This window comes from Coregonus lavaretus (assembly GCF_964263955.1).
Source record: "Coregonus lavaretus genome assembly, chromosome: 4".
Lineage (NCBI taxonomy): Eukaryota > Metazoa > Chordata > Actinopteri > Salmoniformes > Salmonidae > Coregonus > Coregonus lavaretus.
In genome coordinates, this window is record NC_139991.1 from 13,447,381 (window position 1) to 13,459,726 (window position 12,346).

Genomic DNA, 12,346 nt, shown 5'->3' on the forward strand with positions numbered 1-12,346 from the left:
GCTAGCTAGCCCACCATCCAAACACAACAGTCAGAGCAGATCAGAGTGGAATGAATGGCTGTGAACAGACAGGATGTCACAACATATTCCCATGCATTATACATAGCAGCATTGGATTGGGAAAACATTTAGGGAAACATTTTGCCAATGTAGATAATTGCGCTACACTGTTTCTGCACTTTTGGATGCTATACAAACACTCCTCATCCACAACTCCCTCCTCTATCATCCCTATGTTTATTAATAGTAATGCTCCTCCTCCTATTTCTATTAGAGTTAATACTCCTAGGTGTAGCCTACATGTAAAACAGAATACTCCTAGGTATAGCCTACATGTAAAACAGAATACTCCTAGGTATAGCCTGCATGTAAAACAGAATACTCCTTGGTGTAGCCTACATGTAAAACAGAATACTCCTAGGTGTAGCCTACATGTAAAACAGAATACTCCTAGGTGTAGCCTACATGTAAAACAGAATACTCCTAGGTGTAGCCTACATGTAAAACAGAATACTCCTAGGTATAGCCTACATGTAAAACAGTAGTCTCCTAGGTGTAGCCTACATGTAAAACAGAATACTCCTAGATGTAGCCTACATGTAAAACAGAATACTCCTAGGTATAGCCTACATGTAAAACAGAATACTCCTAGGTGTAGCCTACATATAAAACAGAATACTCCTAGGTGTAGCCTACATGTAAAACAGAATACTCCTAGGTGTAGCCTACATATAAAACAGAATACTCCTAGGTGTAGCCTACATGTAAAACAGAATACTCCTAGGTGTAGCCTACATGTAAAACAGAATACTCCTAGGTGTAGCCTACATGTAAAACAGAATACTCCTAGGTATAGCCTACATGTAAAACAGTATTCTCCTAGGTGTAGCCTACATGTAAAACAGAATACTCCTAGATGTAGCCTACATGTAAAACAGAATACTCCTAGGTATAGCCGACATGTAAAACAGAATACTCCTAGGTGTAGCCTACATATAAAACAGAATACTCCTAGGTGTAGCCTACATGTAAAACAGAATACTCCTAGGTGTAGCCTATATGTAAAACAGGATACTCCTAGGTGTAGCCTACATGTAAAACCGGATACTCCTAGGTGTAGCCTACATGTAAAACCGAATACTCCTAGGTGTAGCCTACATGTAAAACAGGATCCTCCTAGGTGTAGCCTACATGTAAAACCGGATACTCCTAGGTGTAGCCTACATGTAAAACAGGAAGGCGATTTCAATGCCCAGAGTAGCAAAACCAGAACGAACAGTCACGCCGACTCAAATCATAGAGGTCAAATTTATTTACTTTCCCCAATATAAGAAATTAATAAAAGCTCTAATACAAAATATGGATATACGTTGATGACTGTGATTATAGGAAACAACAATCCTTGTCACACAGGACAGTTGTGTACAAAGTGGGATTTATAGGGAAACTATACGTTGGAAGTGTACATGTACAGTATTACACATCATTTCACATTTATGTTGGACATGTACCTATTGTGCTACCAAAAGGAGGTAAGACAAAGACGAAACAGCATGTAAGACCAGAGTTAACCGCATTGCAGTTTCACATCAACAGGTATTGGACTAGGTCTTCCAACACAGTTACAGTGCATTTCTACTGACTTGTAAAGGCAGGTAAAGTTGCATTTCTAGATGCCTCTGTGTGTGTCACAATGCTCACAATCTAATATGTTGTACTATTCACTGCATTGCACTTTTAGATTTCAGTTTATGAAACACAAGCTCATCATTATTATCGTATAGCATCGCTAGATTTGCAGCAGCTACATAATAATAAGCATCAAGTAAATGCTCATTAACACAATTTTCAGCCCAAATATTGCTTTATTTATAGGGCTTGACATGACAATTCTGACCACAAATAGACTATGTATTAACAAGTGCTGAGAACAGCGTTTGGTTTTTAAAAGCCATTTAATGAACTCTCAAAGTCAAATCCATTCGATGAAGATCGGCACAAGAATGTAATGCAAGAAAATAACCTGTTGATCTTTAGTCTTTATACGATTCTCTCTAGTGCAAAGCATCTGTGTTGTAGTACATCTACATTCTGGTGAATCTCACAAAAACTATTTAATAGTAGTCTTTCCACAGTTACACATATTATTGATAAAGCTATTCTAAATAAATACTCATCTCTTTATAACTTTTATCCACAATGCCAGCAATGCAATCATGCGACTAATTCATTTATAAAATATTATTTAAGGGTTCATCAGTGAGGATATCACTTCACAATAAGGGATTTGGTAAGATAAATGCGGGAGACAATGAGAATGAGAGGGGGGCAGGAACAGAGATACCAAGTTCTGGGGCCAAATGCAAAGGTGACGGGGTCATTGACTTCACAAATACAGTTTTATACATCATCTGAGAGTGCTTTTTCTGGGGTTTCAATGATAAACATAGACTTATCTGAATAACTTAACAAAGTAACACAAGCCTTGAAAAATAATAAGCTATTTAGAAAAGGAAAGCTCTTGATTTGTTAATCAGTGTTGCAAGTTATTATGGCTGCAATGTTAAGCAGTCTAACAGTCTTAGACTTAGTGCTTGGCAGGCACAGTCATTTTTATACCACTTATACATGGATGATAGACATGTAATCTGAAGACAGTTTATCTGTACAATGAATACTCACAACCAAAAACAAAATACTGAATAATAATTTGGAAGCATTAAAAAGATTCCAGCATATTGAAAAATACAATGTGTCTAGGCTGAATAGTATTTTGAAAAAATGAATTGTTTATTTATCATAATATCAAAGATGTCAGTACTAAAGTATAGTAAATCCCTTATCACAGTAAACTGTGTGCAAATATAATTTTTCCTTCCCACCAATTGTCAAATACCATTGTATCTCTGCTACAAGCTATATTGTACTTTGATGTTAGCTGGCGAATGTGTCAAGTTCATAGTAATTTAGCTTGTGAACACCTAAAAAAGCTCTTCCCAAAAGAGAAGTAATGAGAGAGAGAAGAGGAATGTGTGGCAGTGCACATTCAGAGACTGAAACAGAGCGGTTAGGATCTAAATGGACCTCAGCCCCCAGAGGGGAAACCTAATTATAGAGAATATACAGTATTTCCAGCTCATTAGAACGTGTTTATATCCAGAAACCATATAAAACCATATACCACAAAATTAATTTATTTCAAAAATACCTACATAGGGTTCCAAAAGGTTTCTTCGGCTGTCCCCATAGGCGAACCCTTCTTGGTTCTAGGTAGAACCCTTTTGGGTTCCATGTAGAACGCTCTGTGGAAAGGGTTCTACATGGAACCAAAAGTGTTCTACCTGGAACCAAAAAGGGTTCTTCAAAGATTCTCTTATGGGGACAGCCAAAGAACCCTTTTAGGTTCTAGATAGCACCTTTTTTTTCTAAGAGTGTATAACACTGGCGTATATTTATCAGTTTAAATTACTGGACGTTTTACAGACTGTGGGAGTCCTAAAGTCAGCTAAATATAAATCAAATATTATTTGCATTAAGAAAATATTAATAAAACCATATGGATATGTTGTGAAGAAATGTGAAATTAGACATTCTTTCTATAGTGTTTTTTATCAAGAGCAATTCCATTTCAACACAACAAGAACCAACAGTACATACAGAATATCTATGTGAAACCACTTCAGGTTACCTCTAGTGTTTTTTTGTGCTAAAAACAGACTTTGATAATGCTTCCTAAATGCTTGAATGCCTCCTAAACTGAGACCAATGTACAATATGAAGTGAATTCCCTCTGGACAGAAAGACCATACTCCCAGCCCCAGGTTACCAGAAGTAGCCCTGTGATTTCATGGCAGTGCCCCAGTAGTAAAGGGAGAGAGAGTGAGGAGTGGTGCGGGTAACATCTTGGGTTCGGGGGACACAGCTTATCCAAGAGGTAGGGAAGGAAAGAAAGGCGCGGACTGAGTTCAGGTTCAACCCAAACTTTCAGCTTCGGTCCAGAAAGTCCATCTCTTTTGATACTGCCTGTCATGCACAAAGGGACACTGGAAGAAGCAGAAGAGAGTTAAACTGTCCTACTCAGACTGGGATGGGTGTGTGTGTGGCTGTCTGCAGAAAGAGCATTGGAGCGGACTAGCACAGGCAGCTCTACAGGATCCTGTGTGTGACAACTCGGGCTCTCTGGGGACTATGGCTGTCCTCTGAGGGGTGTTTGAGCAGGTCCATGGGCATCAGAGGGATGGGCTGGTTCTGCCTGCTCACCACCACCTCGTATGGGGGCGCCTCATCCAGGGGGAATGCTGACAGGGAGATGGAGGATATTGGCTGCTGCCTGAGCTCGTGCAGTCTGATTGGGTAGGGGGAGGCGGCGGCGCTGCTGGCAGACACCCAAGAGGCTCCAGCACCAGCGGACGGCTCCTCTATCTCCAGGCTGGTGTAGGTGGCCTGCTGGTGGCCCTGCTGACAGGGGTCCGTGAGGGAGTATGGAGGGGGGTCATCTGTGGGGACGTATATCTGTGTCGCACCTGGTCCCACACATTCATCATAGCTGAAATAAAGGAGAGTATATCAGGTAAATAGGTTTAACATTTTAAAATGCCTAAGGATATCTCCAACCAATGGTATACATTTACATTACATTTTAGTCATTTAGCAGACGCTCTTATCCAGAGCGACTTACAGGAGCAATTAGGGTTAAGTGCCTTGCTTAAGGGCACATCGACAGATTGTTCACCTAGTCGGCTCGGGATTAGAACCAGCGACCTTTCGGTTACTGGCACAATGCTCTTACCCACTAAGCTACCTGCCGCCCCAGGTCCATCAGATTTCTATGTTTGTAGTTAACAACATGAACTCAAACACAAAATAAATGTTTAGCATAAGAAGAGAAAATAAATATGACATGACAGCTGTCCTGGCTGTTTGGTGACTAAACATCATAGAAATCTGAATGGTGGAACAGGCCTGTTAGAGAAGACTATTGTCATCTACTGTGAGCTCTGTTCCTTTGTGGCGGCTGCTAGTCTTGGTTTGGTGCTTTCCATGGGAGAGCCTGCCAATGGACAATTATTTCAGCTCTCACGTAACCCACAATCCCACAGTGCACTGGAAGTCTGTCTAGCACATACCACCACCCTACTAGAGCTGCTGGGCTTTATAGAGGCCCTGTAACACAAAAGGAATAAGCGGAGAGAGAAAGAGAGAGAGAGAGAGGCGAAAATGGTGTCAGTCAGCCCGACTGGCTTGTATAACATTATGTGAGATACATTTGCCACGGACCATCGTCATATGTGTAAACCACTTGCTAAATCGCTCTCTACTACCCCGACACTGACCCCAGGGGATATCTGGAAATAGAGAAAATACAGCAGGATAATTTAATCTGTGGAATTATTAACAGTATCACCCTCTCAGAGAGCCGGTGTGGGAAAGCAAGGCAAATGGCACTGTGACTGTGGATTACTTAAGCCTGTCACCTCCAGGCTGGGTCGGGCGATACACTGAGAGATTTAATGAGAGAAGGCATTGGGAGCTGGAGTAAATGAGATCTTTATTAATGATAGACTGGATGAAAGTTCCACTTCCTCTGCACAGGGCTGGGAAAACAATATTTCCAGTAACAAGTTTAGCTAAGCTAAACAGTAGGAACATTCACAATTGCCCTCATATATCAGATGAGTCCAGCTATAGTGTATTAGATATACACTGAGTGTACAAAACATTAGAAACACCTGCTCTTTTCATGACATAGACTGACCAGGTGAATCTAGGTATAAGCTATGATCCCTTATTGATGTCACCTGTTAAATCCACTTCAATCAGTGTATATGAAGGGGAGGGGACAATTAAAAAAAAAAAGTATTGAGACAATTGAGACATTGATTGTGTATGTGTGCCATTTAGAGGGTGAATGGGCTAGACATAGGATCTAAGTGCCTTTGAACGGGGTATGGTAGTAGGTGCCAGGCGCACCGGTTTGAGTGTGTCAAGAACTGCAATGCTGCTGGGTTTTTCACGCTCAACAGTTTCCTGTGTGTATCAAGAATGGTCCACCACCCAAAGGACATCCAGCCAACTTGACACAACTGTGGGAAGCCTTGGAGTCAACATGGGCCAGCATCCCAGTGGAACACTTTCAACACCTTGTAGAGTCCATGCCCTGACGAATTGCGGCTGTTCTGAGGGAAAAAGGGGGTGCAACTCAATATTAGGAAGGTGTTCCTAATGTTTTGTACACTCAGTATATATTTTCTGCCACCACATTGCCCCATTCTGTTCTAAACGTTATTCCGGATGGTTTCAAATGGGTTTGAGGTAAACAAAAGTATGTGAGCTACTCTTTATACAGAGTCTCATAAAGTCAGGTATCTGCTCCTCATAGAGACTCATACAGTCAGGTATCTGCTCCTCATAGAGACATACAGAGTCAGGTATCTGCTCCTCATAGAGACTCATACAGTCAGGTATCTGCTCCTCATAGAGACTCATACAGTCAGGTATCTGCTCCTCATAGAGACTCATACAGTCAGGTATCTGCTCCTCATAGAGACATACAGAGTCAGGTATCTGCTCCTCATAGAGACTCATACAGTCAGGTATCTGCTCCTCATAGAGACTCATACAGAGTCAGGTATCTGCTCCTCATAGAGACTCATACAGTCAGGTATCTGCTCCTCATAGAGACTCATACAGTCAGGTATCTGCTCCTCATAGAGACTAATACAGAGTCAGGTAACGGCTCCTCTCCTCTGCTGGTGCTCTGTGCTCAGTGGGACAGTAAAAGATGCTGTTCAGGAGCCTCAGTAATGACTGCTTGATTTCAAATGAGCCGTGTAGCTGACTTACTCCCCGGCCTCTGCTCCCTCCAACCGCCATCACTGTGCTGCAGAGTGCTGCCTGTCTGCCTGCGTGCAGAGCTGTTTTAGACTCCCGGCCGCACTCCAGCTCATTCAGACAGACTTAATGTCCCCAGAACACAGCAGGACAGAAAGATTTCACATGATCCGGGGTTACAGACCAAAACAGGACTTGCCATTAGCCGGTGCTATAGTGCAAAAATGGTTCATAAGTCCATTTGCTACGCAAGACTACAGTGGGCCATTAATTTGCCATACAGCAGTACAAATGCAGAGTGAAACCTGACGGACAACATTCTTTTTTTTTCTTCTATTGTACTTTACATTACATAAAAAAAATAAAAAATAAACATTTTAGTCATTTAGCAGAGGCTCTTATCCAGAGCGACTTACAGGAGCAATTAGGGTTAAGTGCCTTGCTCAAGCGCACATCGACAGATTTTTCACCTAGTCGGCTCGGGGATTAGAACCAGCAACCTTTCGGTTACTGGCACAATGCTCTTAACCACTAAGCTATCTGCCGCCCCTGGATCGACACATTGAAAAATATTTGTTTACGATTTTGAGTTAAAAGGTGAGAGTGATCTTAGATACTTTATAAAAAAGGTGAGAGCATTTGAGATACTTTGTAACTGTGTAACCAAAGAAAAAAAAAATGCACTCGTTTCCTCCCTCTGGCTCTGCATGTGTAACGCTCAATACTGTAGCATGCTCTGTTATGTAATGACTGCATAACACAGCAACATTAAAGCAGTGGGCACAGAAACGCCAACTTACTATTGAGAGGTGATGACACAACTGGCAGTCAGTGGTGATACATAAAGTATCTCTCAACTACTTTTTTTTCTTATCTCAAATATTTTCTTCTGAGAGTTGAAGAGGAGGATGATGCTAATAAGAAATTAGTAAACATTGCATTATCTTATTAGTTCAAATTCTCTCTGGTAACTTTCTGTTATCGAGTAGATTGTATTCCTTACTCTTATGCATCGTTGGTTACAGCTGTGCAGACAGCTGGGCAGTATCAGAACAAACTGACCAGGGGTCACCTGACTACTTGAAGTATCCTGATGTTGTGGGTAGAGAAGGGTTTGTTTTGCTAGTAATCACTGTCGAGCACTGGCACCCTTCAAAAGCACTAAATCAGGGGTTCCCAAACTTTTTGGGTCCACGACACTATTTTGACATTTAAAAAAATGTGCGACCCCACCATGTAAAAAAAGTGATGGAATCAACGGCCAATGTTTACTTTTTTAATTAGTCTATTACAAATCAGTCTGACAGTATTTATGGCAGTATTTAAATCTGAGGGAAGTATGGTTTGAAGTGACTAAAATGCATCAAAAAGGTATTGCGAAGTTCAGAAGATCATCAGGCAATAACTTTGTATGATCTTCTGTGTAGATGATGTTTTTTCCACCCCAGTCTTTAGTGCCTGGTCTTGTCCACTCTGTTCTAATGAGACCTGCGTGGCTTGTGGGCATCGTAGAGGGAAACAGAAGACCTGTATGTGTTCCTGATAGTCTTATCGTTCAGTGATGGGGTCATAATATTTTGTAGTTTAAACCGTTCAAACGATAGAGCGACATTTGTAGGAAGAAAACAGAAACCGCTCTGTTTATTACAACCGCATCTAACAACTACCAGAGGTTACTGACGTAACCGTGGTTCTATGAACCAAGTGATTTTTTATCCAGTTTCTCTTGCAACCCCATTTTCAATCAGACGACCCCATGGGGTCGCAACCCCTAGTTTGGGAAACGCTGCACTAAATACTGTACATAACACCCACATATCTCTTAACCTTTCTAACCCATACTGTTAGTCAGCTCCAGTCAGAAGGAATATCAGCTGTTGCCCCGGTTACTTTCAGCAGTTCTTTTTTCCTACTAGTTGTCATGAATAAATTATGACCACGCTGATCCAGGAAAGAGGGTGAGAGTCTCAGTTTGCAGAAGTGTGTGTGTGTGTGTGTGTGTGTTTGTTTACGTGTGTCTGATATTCATCACACAGCTCAGCAATGTTTTTAATCCCTTCAGGGTGCAACAAACTACCAGCTCCACATAAACATTGAAAATAGGACTTTTCTCTTTAAATAAACATGCTGATACAGACATTTGTCGAGAGTCACTCCAGAATGTGTTTGCCAGGTATGGTAGCGCTGTGGACACCTGAGGGCCTAGCTCTTTTCATGCCCAGGTTTCATGAGTGTTACACCAAGCTGAGAATCCCCCCTCTGATTCGGGTGAGAATGTTTTGCACGTTGCAGTCGCCCCCCTTGTGGGAACTATAAGTCACCTAGGATGCTAACACAAGGTGTTGCATCCTAAAAACAATTCATTATTAGCTAGCAATGTCAGATATAACACCGCTACAGCCTAGCCCTGTTTAGATTTTGTCTAATCAATCCTGCAGTCTACTGCTGTTTGTAATAATCTACATGCTGTATGGGGCGGCAGGTAAACTAGCGGTTAAGTACATTGGCCCAGTAATCGAAAGGTCGCTGGTTCGAATCCCCGAGCTGACTAGGTGAAAATCTGGCGATGTGCCCTTGAGCAAGGCACTTAACCGTAATTGCTCCTGTAAGTCGCTCTGGTAAATGTATGTTTGCATACACATTAATTTCCCTGAGCACAGCTGTATCATTTGTAATCTGGGCATAATTTGTCATAGGATGAAACTACAGTATGGAGAACCATGGGACTTCTACAGAAAACTTGCGGTGCATATGACACAGAATGTGTTACTTTCCAATGCCTAGAGAGGCATTCACAACTATGATGCGGTCAAAAAGTTTAAAGTAAAACGCAATACTATATGAATCTTTATGGGTATACAATGTACTCCAAAGCCCAAGGAGAGGTGTGGGTCACTAGAGGGAGGACCTCTGGCTTCTAGCCTGTGGCTCTGGAGAGATGACAGCACTGACTGGAGCATATGGCCCGGTCTGTCCACTGCACTGCGGGGCTGGCACAGGGAGCTCACTCTTTCAGCTCCCTGGCACTGTCAGAGGCCCATGCCTGTAGAGCTACGGACAAGAGCAACAGTGTGTGATTGTGATGTGCATACATTATTGTGCATATACCTGTAGATGTTAGTGTGAGTTTGTGCATGCGTGTGTGTTTAGATGAGTGAAAAAAAACTCAGTGTACAAAACATGAAGTTCACCTGCTTTTTCTATGACATAGACTGACCAGGAGAATCCAGGTGAAAGCTATGATCCCTTATTGATGTCACTTGTTAAATCCACTTCAAATAGTGTAGATGAAGGGGAGGAGACAGGTTAAAGAAGGATTTTTAAGGCTTGAGACAATTGAGACATGGATTGTGTATGTGTGTCATTCAGAGGGTGAATGGGCCAGACAAAAGATTTAAGTGCCTTTCAATAGGGGATGGTAGTAGGTGCCAGGCGCACCGGTTTGAGTCAAGAACTGCAACACTGCTGGGTTTTTCACGCTCAACAGTTTCCCATGTGTATCAAAAATGGACCACCATCCAAAGGACATCTAGCCAACTTGACACAACTGTGGGAAGCATTAGAGTCAACATGTGCCAGCATCCCTGTGGAATGTTTTCGACACCTTATAGAGTCCATGCTCTGACGAATTGAGTCTGTTCTGAGGGCAAAAGGGGGGAGGAGGGCAACTCAATATTATGAAGGTGTTCTTAATGTTTTGTACACTCAGTGTATATGTAAATAATATAACAGTGTGGTGTGTGTGTGCGTGTGTATATTTGTGCTGGGATGTGCCCAGTTCTCCCTCTGCGGAAGCAAGTCCCTTCACAGGCTCCACAGGTGAGTTGTTGATCTAGGTGGTGTAAGCTCTGTGGTTTCCCTGAGCCATCTGTGGCCATGGCAGCACTGCCCTGCATCACATGCCTTTCCCTCTATCCACTCCACCCCACTGCCTCCTATCCCTGACTATGCACACAATGTACACTTCAAAACATACTCTCTCTTTCATCCTCTCCAATGCACTGGTCCTCGGCCAACAGACTTAGATATCTCTATTTTGCACTGGATATTTTTCCTGATCTAAATCTACCTCAAGCTATGACACATTTGAGCCTAAATTCAGGCATAAGAAAACATTCCTGTGGTGTGGTTTCCCACGTTAATTGGCACAGCAGCGAAGAAGACATAGTTTGAGAAGACGTAGTTTGGGAGTGATAAAAGCGCATTAGGCCTCAGACAGGAATCGTGCCTCTGTTAATATGAGGAGTGATTTCCCTCCCTCCACAGCGTAACAGAGATGGATGGAGGCTATGAGAGGCAGAGGCATTGACAGAGTGGCTTGTTCAGCGCCAGCGCCAACACCCAAGCTAACCACCACTAACCCCATCTAACAGTGGAGCCTAACATCTAAACCAATAATAACACAAGCTCTCTAAAGGCTTGAAAACACAAGCACTACATGACAATTTGCCAATTAGAAGCTAGTAATCCTGTCTGGTCTTATCATCAAATATGTTGTGTTAGCGTAGGACTTTCTTAGATGTAGCCGTGACACTGCAAAGATCAACACCGTTGTTGACAATTTGTTGCATCTGTTGATCAATAGCATGTGTCTCATTAAAGGACAAGCTCTGACTATCAACAACCAGGTGTTGGTATTTAGCGCAGAACAAAGACTTGTGTTTTTCATGTTAAGAGACACGATTGGCTAAACCTCCTCTTCCTCTTCCTCTCATTCGTGCCCACTCAGTCTCTCTCTTGTAAACCTTGTTTATACCTGGCGTTAACATGCATCCTGTCCTGATCTTGCCCACATTCTGACTGTTCCCACATTTTCAGATATGCATCTACACATGGTATTTAAATGTGTCTCTTATCCATCCACTGTGTCCACATGCTGACCAGATTTCTTGGTCCCTCCCTGTATGCAAATTATTTGAAAATTATTTGAAAATAATATTGATTTATTTATTTATTTTAAGACACATATTGATGTCATAAGTCAATGGTGCCACCTGACTGATGATTTTAGAAGGCAGGATAATGATTATTTAACATTTACATTTACATTTACGAGACACAATGCGTGCCTGACTACCTCCGGAGTTGGTCAGGAAGACCTGTTCACAATCTGATCACAATCCGTGTTTTAATATTCTACACCTGTCTAAAAATGTGGGCACAATCAGAATGTGGACAAGATCAGGACAAAAGACACATGTTAGAAACAGTTATAAATGGGGCTTCAGCCTACGTTTGCATATGTAACCTACAGGTTTATCTGATGGAAAAGGCCAGTGAATAAAAGAGGCAGGACATTACTATCTATACAGAAATTGAGCAGATTGATATATCGCCAAACTGAATTACACACTATTCAGTGACATTAATAGCCCTGTCTATGGCAGTAATATTCCATATTTTTCATAATTTGTTGTTGAACAGGAAAGGGCCTGATGTTTCAGATGGCTCCTCTGGAGGGAGAGGTAATTTCACCCTCTTTAGAGGCCCCTCACAGGGCCATACACAGGGGCCG

The 12,346-nt window shown here is 42.0% G+C and overlaps 1 protein-coding gene across 1 annotated transcript in view; it reads right to left on the minus strand.

Annotated features, from left to right (window-relative positions):
• Nucleotides 1-4,146: 4,146 nt before the first annotated feature.
• LOC311128578 (uncharacterized protein) overlaps nt 4,147-12,346 on the minus strand; it is a gene marked incomplete at both ends in the record, with an annotated part of 47,440 nt that continues 39,240 nt past the window's right edge. The window contains one exon of the mRNA XM_084160764.1: nt 4,147-4,546. Within this exon, the coding sequence (XP_084016890.1) occupies nt 4,147-4,546 (400 nt within the window). The remainder of the gene's footprint in view (nt 4,547-12,346) is intronic.